General features: G+C 62.3%; 1 protein-coding gene across 4 annotated transcripts; it reads right to left on the bottom strand.

Moving 5' to 3' along the window:
- Positions 1-18,162, bottom strand: FMNL1 (formin like 1). Of its 4 annotated transcripts, none has more exons than XM_085523540.1 (29): positions 18,105-18,162; positions 17,641-17,915; positions 10,656-10,739; positions 10,279-10,362; positions 10,114-10,187; positions 9,433-9,516; positions 9,066-9,206; positions 7,913-8,038; positions 7,482-7,590; positions 7,125-7,201; positions 6,959-7,052; positions 6,552-6,626; positions 6,067-6,177; positions 5,807-5,956; positions 5,604-5,705; positions 5,284-5,503; positions 4,777-5,070; positions 4,571-4,692; positions 3,816-4,018; positions 3,493-3,727; positions 3,339-3,407; positions 3,174-3,254; positions 2,596-2,725; positions 2,321-2,484; positions 2,094-2,195; positions 1,762-1,860; positions 1,433-1,556; positions 1,038-1,137; positions 1-892 (listed from the first exon to the last, which is right to left on the bottom strand). In XM_085523540.1, the coding sequence occupies exons 2-28, from the start codon at positions 17,818-17,820 to the stop codon at positions 1,046-1,048; spliced, it is 3,426 nt and encodes a 1,141-aa protein (XP_085379666.1). In that variant the 5' UTR covers positions 17,821-17,915; positions 18,105-18,162; the 3' UTR covers positions 1-892; positions 1,038-1,045. The 4 variants fall into 4 exon arrangements, 3 of the variants coding, with proteins under 3 accessions (XP_085379666.1, XP_085379665.1, XP_085379667.1); XR_014937069.1 differs by having other exon boundaries at positions 137-892; positions 2,321-2,461; XM_085523539.1 differs by lacking the exon at positions 1,038-1,137.
- Between the last annotated feature and the right edge of the window lie 1,928 nt (positions 18,163-20,090).

The following is a 20,090-nucleotide window of genomic DNA, read 5'->3' as shown; positions in this document are numbered from 1 at the left end:
TGTCATTGCTGCGCCGGCACCGAGAGCAAGTGGAGCCAGCACAAATTGCCAGCATTACCAGCACCGCTCCGCCCTCGGGTCGGTTTATTAGCAGTTCTGCTTTAACAGGCCCTCGGTATATAAAAATACTGCCGTATCCAAAGGAGCGGTTAATGTTTTACATCTCTGGCTTCAAGGCATTTATAAGTTACGCATTCATATTCCCAGCCCTTCCCCAGGAGCAGCGTTAGTTACAGCGGGGAGCTGCGTTCCGGGCAGCCGGGACGGGGGCAGCGGGGAACGGAGCGGAGCCGGGCGCTGCGGGGGGAGCAGCAGCAGCAGCAGCAGCGCTGGGTCCAGCCGCTGTGAACCCACGGGAGCGCCGGGCCGTGCTCCTCCAGCACGGAGATGTTAAGGAAGACGTAGAAAGTGAGCGTTAAAACAGCACCCCGCCAGCTGCTGGGGCTCCCAGGTGCGATGTTGGCAGCAGCTCCGTGATGGGGGCACAGCCGGCTCTGCAGAACGAGCCGTCCATGGGCTCCGAGGGACGAGAGGCACCGGCAGCGCCGCTCCTGTCAAAGGCACCGGCAGCTGAAGGGCGCAGCGGGGCCAAGCGCCGCCCCGAGCGCTGAGTGCGATGCGGCAGCTCCGGGAAGCAGCTCGCGGCGCTGCCCGCTCCGCCCGCCGGGAGAACGAAGCAAGCGCTGGGGCAGCCCCGCGGTGTGCGATGGGGGCCATGGGGGCGATGGGGGCCATGGGGGCGGACGGAGCCGAGCGGGCCCCGCTCCCACCCCGCGTCCCGGCGCGGCTCACAGCGCCATGTCCGCCGTTGCCTGCAGGCTCTGCCCCGCCGCCCGCTTCTTGGCGCTGCCGCGGCCCTTATCAGCGCGTCGGTACGGGTTGTTCCGCAGATCTGCAGCGGGAGGAAAGAACAGAGCGGAGCTGAGCTGCAGCCCGGCCCGGCCCTTCTGCCATAGCGGTACCCGCAGCTCCCAGCCCTGCCCTGCAGACCCGCCGTGCCGCAGCCCCCTGCCGGCACCCCCCGCCCCGGTACGTACAGCAGCCGCTACAGCGGGCTCTCCTCGCTGAAGCTCACGTCGCAGAAGAGCCGGGACGAGCGTTTGCCCGTCCGGGCCGTGAAAGGAACAGTTTTCAGAGCTGAGCACAGCGATCCACAGACAGCGAGGAGGAGGAAGGAGGGGAGAAAGGAGGAGCAGAAGAGGAGGAAGAGCTGTGAGACAGGGCAGAGAGGTGGGCAGCCCCGCTGCGTGCGGCAGGAAGGTGCTGCAGGTGGGTCTGGGCTCTGCACGGTGCTGGGGTCCCCCCGGTCCTTGCTGACACCCCCGTACCCCCAGGCGGTCCCTGCTGTGCCACTGAGGCCCAGAACATCACCGTGCCCCCCAGTGTCCCGCCCCCAGCTGTATTGGCTGCAGGGGGACGCTGAGCCGCTCACCTGAAATAATGTCCTCGATGGCTCCGTCTTTGCCTTCATAAATGAGCGGCTCCTTCACCATCTGCTTCTTCTTCAGCTCAGCGATCATGTCCATCTGCTGCCGCTTGGCTTTCTGGAACGGTGACTGCAGAGGGGACAGCGGGGTGAGCAGCGCATCCCCGTGCTGCCCATCTCCCCCGGCCTCTTGCTCTCTCCCACAGGCAACGTGCTCTGGGTGCAAGGCCACCCCACGAGGGCACAGACAGACCCAGGCCGCTGCCTCGTGGCTGTGGCTGTGCGGGGTTTGCTGGGGCAGCGATGCCGCAGGGTCCCGTCCCATCACCGGGTACCTTCATGTCCGGCTGCTCCTCACTGCCGGGGGGTCCGGACTCCGCCTCCTTGGCCGCAGCCTCTTGTTTCTTCCACAGCTCGATGTCCTGCTCTGCTTTCTGGGGAGGAGCGCAGGGAGGGCGGGCTGAGCTGGGGGCTGCTGGGGGAGCTCAGCGCCCTGCTCCCTCTCCTTGGTGCTCCCCAGCAGCGCAGCCCGGTGCCTGGATCTGCAGCTGCCCCAGAGGATGCTCTGAGTGCCCATGTGGGTCCATGTGGGCAGGGAGCCCCCAGCCGCACTCGTGGCTTCATCCCCTCCCAACCCCAGGAACAGGACACCCCCATCCTCTCCTACCTTGTAGGCTCTGATGAAGCGCATGAACATGGGGAAGAACGTAGTGGGGGGACTGGTCTTGGGGTTCTCCCCGAAGTATTCCACGGCCGACTCATAGGCCTCCTGTGGGCAGAGATCTGGGGTTGGGGGCTGGCAGCAGCCCTCCTACAGCCTCTCCCATGGGGCACAGGTGTGAGCAGGGAGCACCACGGGGCATCCCGGCACAGGACTGGGGGCCCAACACCCACCTTGGCAGTTTTGCTGTCAGCCTGCAGCTTCTCCATCAGCTCCGTGTTGGCCTTGAGGAACTCCTTGAGCACGAGGCTGTCGTCCTGCCGCATGAACTCCTTGCGGGTGAGCTCCATGCCCTGCTGCAGGCTCCGCACATCCTGCAACACGCCGTCCAGGGACACTGCGGGGAGGGCGGTCAGCAACCAGCTCCAGGATCAGGGTGGGCTCAGACGGTCCCCGGGGCGGGGGCTGCACCCGCCACGGCCCCCAGCCCCACGCCCACGGGTGCTACCTGAGCCCGCCTTGTCAAGGAAATGCAGCTCGGTGTGGAAGCCGGTCAGCTCAGGGTACTTGTCCGTGATCACCCGCACCAGGTAATGCAGCAGCGTCTGCTTACGGTCTGTTGATTTCATCTCCAGCAGCTGGGAAAGAGCAGCGTCAGCCCTGCCCTGCGTCCCACTGCCCCACCAACCCTCCTTCCCCATGGCTGGTTCCCATGTCCTTCTGTGCACACACACCCTTCCATCTCCGCACCTGCTCCTCGTGCCCCTCCATCCCCACGGCTGCTCCCTACATCCCTCCAAACCCCATGGTTAATTCTCACACCTCTCCAAACCCCCATGGCCAGTCTCCACCTCCCTCCATCACCTGCTCCAACGTATCCCTCTGTCCCCACAGCTATCCTGTCTCTCCATCCCTATAGCTGCTCCCCAGGCCCTTTACCCCTACAGCTGCTCCCCACACCCCTCCAGCCCACAGCTGCCTCCCACATCCTCCCCACCCACAGCAGATCACTGCATCCCTCTGCTCCCATGGTGTGTCCCCATACAGTGACACTGCCTGCACACACTGGACCCAAACCCAACGTACCGCATCGAGGCTCTGCAGGCGGAAGCCATAGGCAGCCCCACGTTTGCTGCTGTTCATGTAGTTCCCAAAGGCCAGGACGATCTGAGGAGACACCCCAGGCAGGTCAGCATCACACCCCAGCAGCCCCCCCATGGCCCCAGTGCCCCCCATGGGGCTGCCCCTCACCTCGAGGATGTTGCGCAGTTTGCTGGAGGACTTGAGGGACATAGAGGCTGCGATGATGGCATTGAGTTGCTGTGGGTGGAGGGGAAGCGTGTGAGTCTCACTGCAGGATGCCGCCTCCCTGCAGCCCCCCAGCGCCGCCCGCAGCCCCACACACCGGCATGAGCAGCTGGGCCGTGTCGCTGAAGTTGCCCAGGAAGATCATGACGTTCATGCGCTCGGCCAGGCGCGGGATCTTGCTGAAGCGGATCATGAACTGATCCTCCTCTGAGAGCTCCTCCAGGGGCTGCTGCTCCCGCTCGAACTTCCCGATGAGGGTCCGCTCGTACTCCGTGGGCAGGAAGCGCAGCAGCAGCTCCAGGAAGTCGAGGCTCAGCGCCTGCTGGTCGTACCTGCAGCACAGCGGGCACTGCCATCCCCACCACCCCACAGCGCAGCCCACCCCACACCACCCCATCGCACCGAGGAGGGGACACTCACGTCTCAATGGCCGTGCAGATGTCCTGGATGCTGCGGCCGCCCTTGCGGAGCGTGATGGCCAGGTTCTTGGCCCTGTTGGACTCCATGAGCGTGACCTTGCTGGGGGCTTTCTGTGTGGCTTTCACCTTTAGGGCACTGATGTCGAGGCCGGGGCCCTGAGCTTTGGTCTTGAACTGTTCCTCAAAGTCACTCATGTCCAGCTCCTGTGGGGACACGAGGCTGAGGGCATTGCTGGGGGCTGCGGTGGGGCACAGGGGATGGGGCTGCGGCCAGAGGACTGTGACAGGATAAGTGGGATGGGGAAGAGGATGAGGATGGAGGGAGGGGATGAGGAGGAGAGGGGATGGGGATAGGACAGGGATAGGACAAGAGGACAAGGATGGAATAATGAGGGGGTAAGGGGACAAAGTGAGGGGAGTGGGAAGAAGGCAGAGGATGAAGATGAGGATGAAGATGTAGGCAGAATGAGAGGATGAAAATGGAGTGAGGAGACAGGGAGGGGGTGACAGGAAGACGACAGGGCAGATCCCGTGCTGCTTCCCTCTGTCATGCTGACCTCCATCTCCCTGGAGGCTGCAGCCCCGTGAGGCAGTGACACAGATGGGTGCCACGTGGGCGAGGGATCAAAGCCAGCACGGCCGCAATGCGGGTGCACAGGTGACGAAGGCGGGTAACTCAGTGCGGCTGCAGTGAGGACTCGGGTGGCAGCCACACTGAGCCCCTGCTCCCAACGCCCCCTGCCCACGTGGCCTCACCTGCAGCACTTTCTCATCGTTGAGCTCGGTGAAGACGGTGCCGTCGATCTGGCTCGGCTTCAGTGCAACCCAGTTGAAGACAGGCATGCGGAACTTGGTCTGGATCGGCTTCTTCACCTTCACTGCAGGGCAAGAGCAGGGCAGTGTCACTGGGGGCCAAGCCCCAACCCAGCACACTCACAGAAACATCCCCAGACCCAACTCACCTGAACCGTTGGCAGTGGGGGGAGCGCCTGGCCCAGCGTGCGGCGGCCCACCGAGCGGTGGGGGTGGCGGTGGGGGTGGCACAGAGCCCTCCGGGCCCCCAGGGAGCGGCGGGGGTGGTGGGGGTACCTGGGCACCTGGCAGTGGAGGGGCTGGGGGGGGTGTGATGTCTGTAGGCAGTGGGGGGGCGGAGGGTATGGAGGGTCCAGGCTCAGCCCCAGGCAGTGGTGGGGGGGGTGGAGGTGGGGGTGGGGGTGGAGCAGCGGGTGCTGGGGCAGGAGCTGGAGCTGGAGTATCTACAAACAAAAAGAAGAGGATGAGTCAACACCGCAGCAGGACACGGGGCCACTGCCAAGATCCCACTGCCACCAGGTGACCCCTGGGCACATCCCCACACCTTTGCTGTGCCCCAAACACACCGCCACCCCTGCTCTGTGCCACCTGTCCCAAACACGAAGGGGACACTGGGGACACGGCAGGCGGCCTCCATTTCCCTGCACCCGCGGTACCTGTGCTGGTGGCAGTGGTCTCTCCGGTAACCACGGGGGCTGCTGTAGTTTCTATGACGACAGGGACAATTTCGATGGCGACGTCTCCATCGGGCCCACGCAGGATCTGCACTAACCCCTTCTCCTCCAGCTCCGCCAGCCGCCGCTCCAGTGCCAGCCGGTAGCACTCCTGTGGCTGTGGGGCCGGTGGGCTGGGCGGCTGCGGCGGGCTGAGCTGCTCCTGCAGCGGAGACAAAACCCAGCGTGTCACCCACATCCCCCTCGCACCCCAAACGAGGCTCCTTGTTCACGGCAGCATCGCAGCACCCAGGGGCGCTCACCCGCAGCGCCTCCAGCTCCCGCCGCGCCTGGCTCAGCTGCTTCTCCAGCTCCGCTATCTTGGCCATGGAGTCGTTCTCCGCATCCTGCAGCTTCTCTGTCAGCTGTGTGGGATGAGGATGAGGCACTGTCACTCAGCCGTGGCCGCCACCCGCCCCGAGTGGGGTTTGCGTCAGCAGCTCCGGCCCCCGCGCCCACGTCCCACCTGGCTGACGTGCTCCTCCAGCTCCTCCATGTGCTCCAGCACGGCCGTTTTGGTCTCTGAGTCCTCCAGCATGGCCCCCACATCGAAGACGTTGTCCAGGTAGGCTTGGATCTGTACCTGCAGCTTGTCGCTCTCGGTGAGACGCAGGCTCTGCCGTGGGACAGACAGAGGCACCGTCACGACTGGTGACAACCACAGCGTCCAGACACCCCCATCCCTCCGCCAGGACCACGGGGGTGCCTGGGGAAGCCCCAACCCACCTCCAGGTACTGGTCAAGCCCCAGGTGGGTGAACTCGTACTGCAGGAAGACGCGGAAGTTCATGTTCTCCACCGAGTGCACCACGATGTTGATGAACTGCATGCAGGCGACCTGCGGGATGGGAGCAGGCTCAGCACAGCCCTGGGCACAGCACGGTGGCCCTGCGGACTGCGTGGTGGCTTCACTGGAGAGCTGGGAAACAGCCAGCTGCTCAGCAGCCCTTGGGGACACAATGGTCTGGGGATACTATGGTGGCTCAGCGGCCCTCATGCACAGAATGGCATGCTGGATAGGAAACATGATGCCCTGGGGACAGCACAGCCATCTGACAGCCCTTGGGACCCCAGGGAGGGACACAGCACACTGGGGACAGCCCCACAGCTGGAGACACAGCCAAGAGGCCTGGAGGGCCCACAGGAGCTTCCCCCAAAGCAGGAGGCTGCGGGTCCCCAGGCTGTGGGTCCCCTGCCTTGTGAGCCACTCACCATGAAGTCGATGTTGCTGTCCTCATTTCGGAAATACTCCATCAGTTTCTCAAAGCGGTTCTTCTCGCCACAGACCTGGGGTGGGAGCAGGGGCTGAGCGCTGGGAAAGGCAGGGCCGGAGTGGGCAATGCTGGGGGTGTCTGGGCAGCAGGTGCCCACTGGCGAGGCCAGCCCAGCCCTGCTGGGTGCTGCTCAGTGCCATGGTCCAGCTGGGACGTGGCCCTGGAGACAACTGCTGGCATGGGGACATTGATCTCAACAGTCCAAGTGGCCTCAAATGAGTTAGGAGATGGGAACTTTTAGGATCAAAGGTGCTCCAATGGGGCAGGACTCTGCTGCACAAAAGGAAACTGAGGCACAAGCACAGGTGTCATCACAGGGACACTGTATCCCTGCTGGAGACTCACCTCCTTGAAGTTGTCGAAGGCAGCGAGGATGATGTCGTGGCCACCTCGGACCAGGCAGACAGCGGCCAGCAGCTCCAGAACGAGTGCCTTCGTCCTGTGGGGACACAGGGATGAACCAGGGCTGTGGGGCGCATCAGGGGACAAGGGGGCAGGGGACAGATCCTACCTGGCATTCCTGTTGTTGAGGCTCAGGGTGATCTCGTTGACACAGGCTGGGTGGTTCATCACCAGGCTGAAGCCAGACTGGGGGGAAAAGGATCATGAATGAGGTCAGACATCCACTGGCCCACCCCAAGGACACCCTGGGATCCTGTGACGTGTCTCTGCCATGGTCCCACCATACAGGAGGGTGAGTGAGGACACCTGAGTGCAAAGGCTGGGTATCCCTATGCCATTAGAGCTCGGGGACAGTGGATATGTACTCCTCCTCGTCACTCCACCCCAATGCCCTGAAGAGGGCAGCACAGGGCTGGAAGCTTTTGGGGATCCCTCAGGGATCCCTGAGGATGCTGCCGGTGCCCACCTGGTAGTTCATGATGGCACGGAGACACATGATGCAGACATGGACATCATCCTTCTGGTTGACAATGCGGGAATTCCTCAGTGCCTTCCTGCTGTGTGAGGGGTTGAGCCTGCCGGGCAAGAAGGCAGCTGAGCAGGGGACACCTGGGGGCACCTGTGGGGTGCAGCGCAAGCAGGGCAGGGGCAGCGCGGGGGCAGATGGGCAAAGGGGTCAGGCAGTGGCCTCGGTGGCCCTGGGCTCACCAGCCAGCAGCAGAAACCCAGAGACCAAGCCAGCTGCATCCCAAAAGGGGGGAGCCCCCATGACTGGCTCAGTGACCATCCCCATCTGCAAGCCCAAGGGACTCTTGGCACCGGGGGGGGGGCTGTGGTGGGGCCGAGGTGGCTGGAAAGCCAGGGGCCCCTCGTGCATGGGCAGTCTCGGAGGCTCACCGGGGCGAATAGGAGCTGCCAGGTGACCTGGGGCAACTGTCCCCATCACTGCCCGGGGCGCTGCAGGGGACGCTGGGGTGGACATGGTGGAGGAGGGTGTGGATGTGCTGGTTCGAGAGGCAGCAGCTGGAGGCACGTTAGAGCCTGCAGGACAGGAGGGAGAAACAGGGCTCCCGCGCAGCCCGCGGGATGGCTGGGGCACAGAGCTGGGGGCCAGGGGAACACAGATGGGAGGCAAGCAGGGCGGCTGCTGCCACTCACAGGGGCTGGCATCGAGCACCAAAGTGCTGCCCTTCTAAGCCTGTGACCAGGCTGAGGCATGGTGGGTGGGTGACAAAGGGCTGGGACCCCGCGGGTGCCACATCCGAGCCATCACTCCTGACCTGTCCCTGGGGCTGGGGACACACCGGCTCCTCCGGAGGTGCTGGCAGGTGGCGAGAGGCCCTGCAGTCCTGAGGGAGCCCCCAGACACGCTATGGCAGCTGTCTCCCTTCCCAGGATGGCCACTGCTGGGTGTCCCCTCAGACCGCCCTGACTACTGGGGACAACTGCAGGGACTGTCCCCACGCCAGAGCCAGCAGCGAGTCAGGGGGATCTGCACGGCCCCACTGGGGCATCTGCCACACCAGCACCCCGGCCCCGTCACCTACCGTGAGCACATCCCCCGGCAGCGTGCAAGAGAAGAGTGGGGTTAGAAGAGGGCTGCAGGGTTAGCAAGCAAGAGCTGCCAGCCAGCGGGTCTCGCTCAGGGGTGCAGGCCTGGTCACATTCAAACTGTCGCTGTTTTTAAACCCTCCCATGTCCAATGAAGCAGTGGGTTGGGGATTTATTCCCCTGAATCTCAAGCAGCTCTGATTTTACTCATTCACAGATCACCCCACTCTTTCTTTTGGCCAGGGCATCCTGCAGCAGGGAGCAGCGCTGAGAATGGATCCAACTCTGCTTCTGCCCTGGATCCCAGCAGAGTTTATCCACTGCTGGGAGCACACGTGGCTTTGTCCCTCCCCAGTCCCCCACACTTTGATGGGAATCCATTTTTAGGACCAGGACTGCATCTCCCTGCCGAGCCCCTCTCTGAGCTGGCACAGCGCAGCATGGCGGGGCCAGGGGGCAGCGAGGCAGTGGGGTCTGGCACTGGGGTGCCACAGGTTACCTGACAGTGAGGTGCCGCACTTTGGAGATGCCGTGTGTGGGAGATGAGGAGTTGCTTTTGCTCAGGTCCTCAACCGACCGCTCCAGGGGTTTACCCTTTTCAGAGCCTGGGCTGCCATTCTCAGTGCTCTCCATGTCATACCTGGTGGCCCATGTGGGGACAGGGACAGATGGGCAAGGAGAAACCTCAGTGCCAGAAGACACATGGGAACATCCAAGGTGGTGAATGTGGGCTGTTCTGAGCCCCCCCCCCAGCTCACCCAGCCCCTCTGAGCCCAGCAGGAGGCCAACCCCAGCCCAGTGACAGTGTCAGGGCAGGGGATCAGGGGAAAAGGGGACCCAGAATGCCAGCGGCAGTGGGGACGTACGCAACAGAGCACTGGGCAAAGGCGAGGTACTCCAGCAGCACATCCAGCCCCTTGTTCTCCTCGTTGAGAAACTCCTGGACCCAGCTGCAGAGAAGAGGTATTAGTGGGGTTTGCCAACTCTTCTCTTCCTCCCACCTCCCCTTCCACATCCCCAGCAGAGCCTCACTGTGGTGGGGAAAGCACCCAGGTACACCCTGGCCAGATGTCCCCAGCCATAAGGTTAGGACATACAGGGGACATGGCACCACCATGTGCCACCTCTCCAACACAGGTGGGTGCCACACAAAACCCCAGTGCCTGACCTGCAAGGGACACAGCCTACAGGCTCTGCCACCACCCTATGGAACAGCCCAGCCTTGGGCAGCGGGTCACCATGCCCAGATAAAAACACAGGCAACCCTCATGCCACAAGGAACCAGGGCACCCAGTGTGGGGGGCAGGGTCCTACTTGGGACCCATGGGTGGCAACAAACTGGCACAGCCAAGATGGAAACTGGGTTCTGGAGCAGTCAGGGCACAGCTGGTTGCTGCCTCAGCACCTCCATCCTCTCATCAGAGTCCTCCCAGACAGGCAGGATGAGACCACCAGCCTCCACCTGTGCCTCCACATCACAGTCACCCCCACAGCCAGAAGCCACCAGCACGTGAACCTCTGCCCCATTGACAAGGACCCCTCCTTACCCGATGTAGTTGGTCCTCAAGGAAATCTCCAGCTCCCGGAGCACCTGTGTTGACTCCTGCACTCGCCGCTTGAACTGGAGGAATAGGGACAGCCGAATGGTCACTAGGCTGAGGACCAGCACAGGGGAACAAGGGCAGACTCACAGGGTGCAAGGCAGCCCTCACCTTCCTGCTCACACCGCCTGTGTCCAAGTAGCTCTTCAGCTTCTGGATGTAGGCAGACGGCGGGTTTTTCACCTGGAAACGCTCCTACAAACCACACAGAGAGGCTGAAGCCAGGACATCCGCAAGCAGCATGGGGAAATGTCCCAGCTCCCAGCGCTGCCCAGAAGCACAGCAGCCACCCACCCCCTGTACTGCAGATGGCCGCCTATAAATGTTTAATCAGGTTAATCAGCTGCTGTCTCACTAATGGAGATGGATGCCAGCACTCGGATCCACCGCTCCAGCCTCATGTACCAGCAGCCACCAACTGTGAGTGGCATTTGGGGACAGAGCCAGGAGCAGGGCCAGCAAGGTGCCACGCAGCACTCAGACCTCACCTGGTCACAGACAAGCTCCCACTTCTTCTCATTGTCATACTGGCTGAGCAGCTTCATCTTGTCTGGAGGCAGGTTCATGGAGCTCTGTGGGGAGACAAGTGTCAGGGGCACGGCTGTCCCCAGAGTCCTCTCTGGGCATGTGATGCTCCCCTTTCACTCAGCGCCGTCTCTGTTTGCCAGTGGGACCATGGGGACATTGCTGTCCCCAGGATGTGACTGTGTCACCATCAGGCATCACAGACCCATCAGCATTGTCCTTGTCCAAGGGTGTCTGGGATCCCCACAGCAGAGGGCACAGGAGCTGGGGGCAGGGGATGTTGAGGGGAAAACTGGAGTCAACCCTCCATGTCACAAGGGCAACAAAACTGGCAACCTGGATCCCAGTCCAGCAAACCACCACCTTGAATGGCGGCCCAGGCTGGGGACATGGCTGAGCCCCCATGGCCTGAGGGTGATGGATGGCCCTGAGCCCTGACTGCAGGCACACAGCAGGCCCAGATGGTGAAATCAGTGTTTATTTGTGGACACGATCTGAGGGCAGGGTGCTGCATGTCACCACGTCCCTTCGTGCCAGCATTGCACAACCCGGCTGCGCCGCCTCCCCACCCATCAGCCTCTCCACCACCGCGGCCGCCCGAGCAGGACGTGACGTGGCTTCCGCTCCTCAAATGGCAAGAGGCAGCCACCAAAACTGCTCCTCACCACGTCCGGGGGCCCTGGGACACCCCAGGCTCAGCTCCTGCCTGCAGGACAGCGAGGTGCAGAATGACAGCGTATCCTAGGGGGGTGCAGATACCATGGGGTGACCTGCAGAGCCTTGGGGGAGCCCCCACTGCACCTCCGGCATGGCACACATACCCTGAGATTAAAAGGTTTGACATTTCATTTCCCCAAAGAGCAATTTCTTGGAGATTCAGCCCCAAGAAAAGCAGGAGCAGAGCCTGGAAAAGCCACGGCCTGGCAAGATGGTGAAACAGCACATGGAGACAGTGCACGGATCCAACCCTGATGAGTCACCTTAACCTTCAGTTCTGGGGTTCCCCAGCACAGGGATGTGAGGTGCAGTGACCAGTGGGCGCAGCCCTTGGGACACCCACATCCCTGGGGAATCCCACAATGGTTTGGCCAGGATCTGAGCGCAGCAGGGAGGGATGCAGGCAGCCACAGAGGAGCCCATGAAAGAGAAGTGCCAACACGCCAGGCAGCAGCGGAAACCTCAGCGCCCACCTCCCACCAACGACCTGTCAGGCTGCTATTGCAACAAACCAAACCAGAGTGATGGGGGCAGGAAGGAGCCTGCACAGAGGCTGAAGCCATGGTCACTGGGCTGCCTTGAGCCCCAGGCCACCACATAGAGCCGGTGTTTGGCTGCTTTTGGCTGGGCTGCCTGGAGCCAGCTGCTCCCTCCCACCTGTCCACAGCACCAATACCAAAATTATGCTGCAAGGCCACAAATAGCCTCACTCCAAGGCCACCGGGCTGCATTGCAATGGCCGGATGGGCCCTGGGACAGGCAAGGCAGTGACACATCCCAGGTTGCCACACAGAACCTGCCGTGGGTGACTGACACCCCCAGGGCCCTTCTGCTGGGCAGCTCTGTCCATGTGAACAGATGGGACCCTGCAGACCCCAAGCCCACAGCACATCTATAAGCTTTGCACTGGGCTGTTCCAAAGTCATAGAATGTCCTGAGTTGGAAGGGACCTGCAGAGATCAACAAGAGCAAATCCTGGCTTCTCACAAGACAATCTAAACATTAAACCAGCAGGGCCTGATTTTACCAGCTGTGGAGCTCCGAAAAGCCAAGAACAAGCCTCACTGATGGGACAGGGCCTTGCATGGGCTCCCTGCCCCAAGGATGCGGGCAGAGTGGGATGTCAGAGATGTCCCTACAGAGGTGGCCATGCCTGGGCTCTGCTGCCAAGCCCCGCTGTCCCCAATGAGGGCACAGCCCCTTCACACAGCAGGGCTGGGCCTGGGGGCAGGATGTGGCACTGTCTGGGTTACAAACAGGGTGGTGGATGCCTTCCCCGCAAAGGCACGTGGTGCAGGGGAAGGAAGTGGCCTCCCACCCAGGACACTCTGCTGTGGTCCGTGGCATCAGCCAGGAGCACAAAGAAGCTGGTTCTCACTTCCTGCTGGGGGCTCTGGTGCCATTGGGGCCGTGGGGCAGAGTGGGAGATGTGATGCAAGAAGAGCTGGCAGGTGGTAAAGGCAGGATTTGGTGCTTCTTCTTGGGTGGTAGGGATGGTAAGGACAAGGACGGAGGGGACAAGGGGACATACCCCAGCAACCACAGACTGACACCCTCATTCCAACCAGCACCCACTGTCAAGCCCATCTGCATCCTGCTGTGCCATAGGGTGCACCCACAGCAGGCCGCACAGCCCACAAGGGCACACACAGCTGCTGAGCAGCACTGCTGCCTGCCCTGCTCCTGGCAGCCTGAACAGTTGTCACCAAGCATCCACCAGGAGCCCAACATCTCCAGTGCCTGCGGTGACACCTCAGCAGCGCCCTGGCAGGAGGCGGCTGGCTGAGACCCCCACCACAGCCAAAGCCAGCAGGGGAAGGACTTGCTGCAGGGTTATGCAGGGACTTACCCTGCGCCTGAAACCAGACAGGGGGAGGCAAAGCAGCACCTACATCATTTCCCACTACAAAAAGGGCTTCTGGTTGTACAACGGCAGCATGAGGCCATGCAGAGGAACCCCGCTGGGGAGGCCGAGGGGTTGTGGGTGTCAGGCAGTCCCTTTTCATTCCACACCTACAAGCCTTCAAGCAGGGCCAGTCTCTGCACCCAGAGAGAAAATTAAAAGCATCCACCACGGAAGTGTTTGCTCTGCAAAACACGCGCGGTGCTGCCGTTGCTGGTTGGCTGCCCGGGCAGCTCGAGTCAAACCCAGACTGAAACGAGACGCCCGTTGCTTAGGGATCAGGGCTGAGCTGCTGAGGCGTCTTCTGTGGTTTCCCGACCTGCACGAGGCGGAGGGGAGAGAGGCAGCATGTGGGGCTGAGAGCTGGGAGCTCACGTGTGGATCCATGTGTGCAGCAGTGTCTGGGCACACGGCAGATGCAGAACCACACAACAGTGATGGGAAGCTGCCCCTGGCCCAGCATAAAGGATCAGATGCTGGGCAGCAGGGAGAGGACAGCACCCCAGCTCAAGGCCACAGGGAAGAGTGATGAGAGCAGTAGGGTGTGTTGGCAGCCAATGGGATGTGCCAGTCCCAGGATGCTCCAGCCCTTGTGGTGATGCTGTGAAGGTGATGTTTCTCTAGGCAGGGCTTGGAGCATGCCCGATCTATGGCACAAGACTTCCTACACTGTCCCCGCAGTGACAGGCACCAGCACTGTCCCGTCCAGCAAGCACATCTCTCCTTGCTATGCTGACGTGACGCTGAGGCCACGGCCTCTTCCCAAGGCTCAGTGCCAGTGGAGCAGCCTGGGCTCTCCCAAACCCCAGCACACAGCACACAGGGCTGGGCAGCGCTCCCAGGAGCACCTCACCCTGCGAGGTGATCCCTGGAGCCGGCCATGGCCACGTCCCAAACCTTGCAGGTGCCAGAGGGAAAAGCTGGCAGGGAAGCAGGCAGCCCCCCACCAGGGGCCAGAGCCCACCTGAAGGGAGGACAAAGAATTGCTAAGGGACAGGCACTGCTACCGTGCAGCTGTGGCCAAAGGCTCCCTGCTGCCTGCTGTTCCCAGCTCTATTTTAAGCACAAGCAGAAGCTCCTCTGAGCATACGGCGGGGAAATGAGACTCGTCAGTCACACTCACCTCCCCACTGAGCGCCTGCCCAGTGCCAGCAGCAGCATGGAGGGGGGATCCCCACATCGGGACGCCCTCTGGATTCAGCCACAGTCTGAGCCAGACACACAAACACAGGCTTCCTTCCCAACACCGGGCTGTGCAGGCAATCATCCTCCATGGGGATGCTGGGGACATCAGCAGAGCGGCACAGGAGCCCTGACAGCATGGCACCATCCCACATGCTGCTGTGCTGCACAGAGACCAGACTGGGGATGCATCCATCATGGAGCAGGGCATCATTTTCCTTTCCCCCAGCCCACGGCACGGCTGCAGCTGGGGTTCACTGTGACCGACCTCAGCACCACGCTCCAGCCAACGGTACATCTGCAAACATCTGCAGGGTGACGTTTGCTGGTTCCCCAGGACAACTGTAAACGCACACCAGTGGCTCCTGGCCATGCAGGGCCCTGCGGCACACCATGATTCTACAGCAAAGTGAAGTTTTTCAGGTCTCCCGGTTCCCATCCCTACCCTACAGGCTGCCCTGATTTCACAGAGCGTTGCTGATTTTAGGTGTTACCAGCAGCTAAACAAGGGCTCTGTGGGAATCTGTCACCCGGCTCCTCCAGGGCTCAGAGTGTTTTTAGGTCTCTGCCCCTTCAGATGTGACTGATCTCTCTTCCAGGTCTCCAAAGGGGCCAAAGCAAAGCTCTCGTGACCAGCTGAGCTGCCACAGCTCAGCAGCAAAACCTCACAGCAGGGCCTCCACCATCCCCATCTCAGAGCCCTCACAGCTATTTCTGGATGCTCAGGCAGCCCAGCTGTGGCTCACCTCCACCACACCCTCATCTCACCTCTTCATTTAAGCCCTCCCTGAACCTTTGTTTGCTTCTTGATATGTAAGGGGGATGAACAGCACTGCCCTGAACACACACACACCTGTACGCCCCTGGCCCAGCAGCCAGAGACTGACTCCTTCCTCCTCCTGTCCCCATATCCCCTAACCCCACAGCCACACCAGCACGTCCCAAATTGCTTGGCACAGAAACGGCCCTGGCATCCCTTTGCCAATACAGCATCTGCCACGGAGCCCTAACTGGGAACAAGCCAGAGTTTCTGCAGTAATACAGAATTCCCCATTGCTGAGCACATGGTGGCAGTTGGGACCCCCAGGACCCCTCTGATGGCCCGACAGCCCTGGGCTGACTTTCAGCTCCCTCAGTTTGGGATACCTGCCCAAAACCTGGTTTGCACTGATGTGCTCTCGCAACACCAGGACGCTCTCACAACACCACTGTTATGGCACTGCTGTCCCCAAAGCTGTGTGATGGACCCAGATCACATCCCAGCAATAGCACAGATGGATCACCAGCACACCGCTTCACGCCTTATTGCTAATCCCACACCCTTAGCAGTAAAGAAGTGAACCCATTAACACCGTGAGTTTCTAGAGGTGATTCCAAGTACAGCTGGTGTGGCTGAAGGCCCTTGTGGGGGTCCTGATGCTCCCCCTGCCCTGAGTGGGATGGAAGGAGGGGGAAGGGAGCCTCTGTGAAAGGAGGAAGAGAGATTGGGACACCCAGTTTCACAAGAAGCCTGGTTCCCATGTCGCTGAAAGCTGCCTGCTCGTCCCGGTAGCTCCATGCCAGGGCTCCTGCTTGAGACCCAGGAGGTTTGGGAGGGATCTGGATCTCCACTTTGCCCTTTTTGATCACTTCTCAGCTTTGGCCCTTGGAGCACACCTGGGCCCCATCTCACCAGCGGAAAGTGATGTTTCCTGAGGCCTCACAGTCGCAGCAGAAGCACCTCAAGGTCCCCATCCCCTTCCTGAAAGCACCGCACACGTCACCCCAGAGCCATTACAGGCACAGCCACAACCTGAACCTCATCCTGCAGCCTGCACCCAAAGCAACACACGGCACTGTGGGCACACAGCAAGTTACTGCAAAGCCCCATCCCGGGGGTCCCAGGAGCACCACCCGGGCCCTGTGTTGCACAGCCCTTTGCTGTGACCCCTCTGCAGTGACAGCAAGTCAAAATAGATGCAGAGGACTCACAGCCCATGTCTGCAGGCAGAGCAGACACTTCAGCTGCGATGCCTGTCCCCAGTAATCCTCCTGTAATTGCTGCACGGCGGAAAAGCCTGTAAATAATCTGTGCTGGGCCGGCGGGTCCTGCCTGCCACGAGGCCACACACACACTGTGGAGCATCTCAGGTCACAGCACCGGTGCTGCTCCGGCTCTCGTTGTGTAACAGCAGCCGCCGGAGCCGTGCCTGCAGCCGGAGCCGGGCTGCTGCTCCTACACCGGTCCAGGTGAGCACACGGGATGACTGCAGGGGATAAGGGGATTTAAGCAGCAAATGTGAAAGCAGCAAACGTTTCCCTGCTCTCGGTGCGTTGCCGATCTGACTTTGCCGTGGAGCTTTTTGGTGAGTGAGGGGACACAGGAGCACGACCTTCAGAGCGTGCCCCAGCTCCGCGGCGTGCGGGGCTTTGCGGGGAGAGTCGGGCTGCTCTCGCCTCCGCCCTCCGGAGCTGCAGAGGGAGGAAAAGGCCACATCGCTGCGTGCGGGGGAAGGCACAGGCACGGGGACCGCGTCCAGCACAGCTGTACAGTGAAGGTCACGGCCATCCTTCCCCTCCCAAGGACAGAGAGAAGCGGCCAGCAGCTCAATCCAGCGTTGCTGGTGCCCGGCACTCAGCTCACCTCCTTCTTCTCTGCCCACCCGAGCGCCCCATGGGACTGTGGGGCTGCACGCGGAGGGTCAGCCGCCCCACGGCACGGGGCAGCGGGTGGTTTGCTCCAGACCAGCGAGGCTGGGGCTGATCCCAGTCCTCAGCCCAGCGCTGAGATGGGAATAGAGGGAGGGGGAGAGGGAGAGCGCTGCCGGGATGCGCCGGAGAGGAGCAGGGGAGGAGGTGAGCGAGGCAGGTTGCTATCTGTAGCACCGGCTCGCTGCAGCGTGCACGGCTGGCACTGCTCGCGCTGCCAGCTCCGGGCCTGCAGCCGGCTCCTCAGCCCCATCCCCGCGGCTGCGGAGCATCCCCGGGGCCGAGGACAGCGTCAACCGAGCGGGCAGCGCGGAGCTCGGGGCATCCCGCTGGCGGTCCCCGTGAGCAACGGGAGGAGTCGGCCCACGCCGCGGGGATGGGAAAGGAGGGATGGAGGGGGAGGAAAAAAAAATCACAGAGAAAAGCCCGTGCAGGACTGCGGCTCCTCCAGGACTCACCAGGACGCGGCTGAAGCGCTCCTCCAGCTCGTCCGCGGCGGGCATGGGCTGCCGGGCGGGCGGCGGCGGCCGCGGCGGGGTGGCGGCGGTGGAGGCGGCGACAGCGGCGGGGCCCGGAGCTCGGGGGTCTCGGTTCTCTCGGGCCGCAGCCCCCTCCATGCCCCCGGCCGCGTTGCCCATGGCGCTGCCGCCGGGCCCGGGGTGCCCGGGGTGCCGGGGATGGAGAGGAGCGGAGCGGTCACGCTGCAGTGAGCTGGGCTGGGCAGGAAGCGGAGCTGCGGGAGGGATGGGGCGGGTGAGTGTCGGGGTGTTTTTTCCCCTTCTCTGTCTCTCTTCGCCGCTCGCAACTTCTGCTGGGCGTTATTGAGCCGCAAACGCCTCCCCCCGCCTACACCCCCGCCCCGCGGGCTGGGCTCCGCTGCGCCCCGGTCCCGACCGGCCGCCGTGCCCCGCAGCCCCGGCACCTGCCGCCCTCTGCCGCAGCCCGGCTCCAGGGTCCCAAAGCCCACGGCTGCGCGGAGCGGGGCTGCGCCTCGGGTTCGGTTTCGTTTTAATAATATTTCTGTAAGGAAGGGAAGGAGGGAGGCGGATGGGGATGGGGAGGGCAACGGGGACGGCTGGGAGCCCTCCTCTCTTCCTCTTTTGGCCCCGGCTGCCAAAGGAGGGCGAGCTGAGGCTGAGCAAACTCATCGCGCCTCTGAGCATCCCCAGCAGCGGGGATGGAGCCCCGGGAAGGGCGGCACCGGCACAACTCCAGGCTGGAGCATGGCTGGATGGCAGGCTGGCGGATCAGAGATGTGCTGTGACACCGCCCAGTGCCCCATCCCGGCTCTGGAGGTGCCTCCCCAGCAGCTGGCAGCACTGACAGGGCGCTCTGTGCAGGGACACCTCCCTGTGACCGGCACGGAACCACCCGCTGCCCTCGGTAGAGGATGCAGCAGAGGATGAGGCAGCTGTTCTCACCCCGTTAACATGCAGCTCCTGCTTCCTGACAGCCCTGGCAGAGCAAGGAGCAATTCATCTCCTCATGGCTCCTGCTGCAACTGGCATCAATAAATGTAGTTCTGAAAAGCTGCCATTACACGAGCACATTATTCCAGATAAGAGACATGGAGATAAAGAGCTGCTGAGGGCCATGTAAGGACAGAGCCCAGGACCCCCTGATGTGTGCCAAGGCCCAGCAGCCCCGCACAGCCCCACTCACCTGCCCAGGCTCCGATGCTGGCTCTGTGTCTGCCTGGGCGTCGCAGCATCTCCTGCTCTGCACAGTGCTCCTGGTCACCTGCCGAGGTGTTGGGACGAGTCACCTGCCACTCCAGAGCTCTGTGTGCCGGGAGAATCACCAGACCTGTTGTGTCAACCTCTGCAGCAAAGCTGGGTTTGTTACCCTCACCACGTGGCCTCAAAGCATTCCCACCCTCTGCAAACCCCAGATCCCACACGGGGATGTGTGACGTGTCCAGGGTCAGGCTGGCAGGAGGCAGCAGCCGCAGGATCCTGACCCTGATGCACTGCTGTACCCTCCTCACACTAAGCACCATTCTCTGTGCCTCAGGAGGCCTGAGAGGAGCCACAGGCAGCTCAGAGACACACAGAAATTGGGGTCACCCACATTATGGTACATTCTGACATTCCAGAGCTTGACTTTGCAGTTTAAATATCTTAGTTTCGTTACATATTTCATCATTTCACTACATATTTTATATGCAATTCCCTAAGACCCCGTTTGAACAGATCTGCCCGCCTCAATCCCAGCTGGGGTACAGGGTGAGAGCAGGATCTGCCTGTGCAAGAGACCCAGCATGGAAAAAGCTGGGTCCCAAAGAGCCAGAGGGTCCCCCTGGCTGCAGAGTGCCCCCCAGCAAGGAAGTGCCACCCCCTGAGGGATGCCCCACGTCAAGGCCAAGTGCCAGCAGAGCATCGTGGTGACCAGGGCCGAGCAGGGAGGTGACACAGGGTTAAGCTGAGAGCTTCAACCACCAGGTGGGGCAGAGCTGAGGCCCGTGGTCCCAGTTCCTGGCACAGCTCCGTCCGGCGGCCCTGGCTCTGGAACCAGGTACCAGGAAGCCCAGTTGTGCGGCTCAGCTCAGCACGGAGCAGCAGCAGCGGCTCTGCCGGCCGCTCGGAGAAGCAGCGGCCTGCTGCCCTCCGTCGGCCCCGCCAAGCAGTGCAGCCTCAGCAGCATCCACTCGGGACTGAGACAGCGCAGCACCGCGGCCTGCAGAAAGGCCCCATGCCCCAACAGCGGGCTCAGCTTCACCGCTGTGCCTTCGGATGACGCTTCCCACCCTCACCGAGGGCTCAGCGGGACCAGCCCGGGATGGAGCTGTGCCGGGAGCCCCGCGAGAAGCGGATCCCAGCGGGAGTAAAGGCGGAGGCGTCGAGCGACGGGGCCTGGGACAAAATGGCGGCGGGCGCTGACAGGATCCGAGAAGGCGGAGCCTCGGTGG

The sequence above is a fragment of the Coturnix japonica genome, chromosome 24 (assembly GCF_054131305.1).
Source record: "Coturnix japonica strain WE chromosome 24, WE-NBRP24, whole genome shotgun sequence".
In the NCBI taxonomy this organism is placed as follows: Eukaryota; Metazoa; Chordata; class Aves; order Galliformes; family Phasianidae; genus Coturnix; species Coturnix japonica.
Note: the sequence above shows the minus strand (reverse complement) of the source record. Positions and strands in the feature narration are given on the sequence as shown.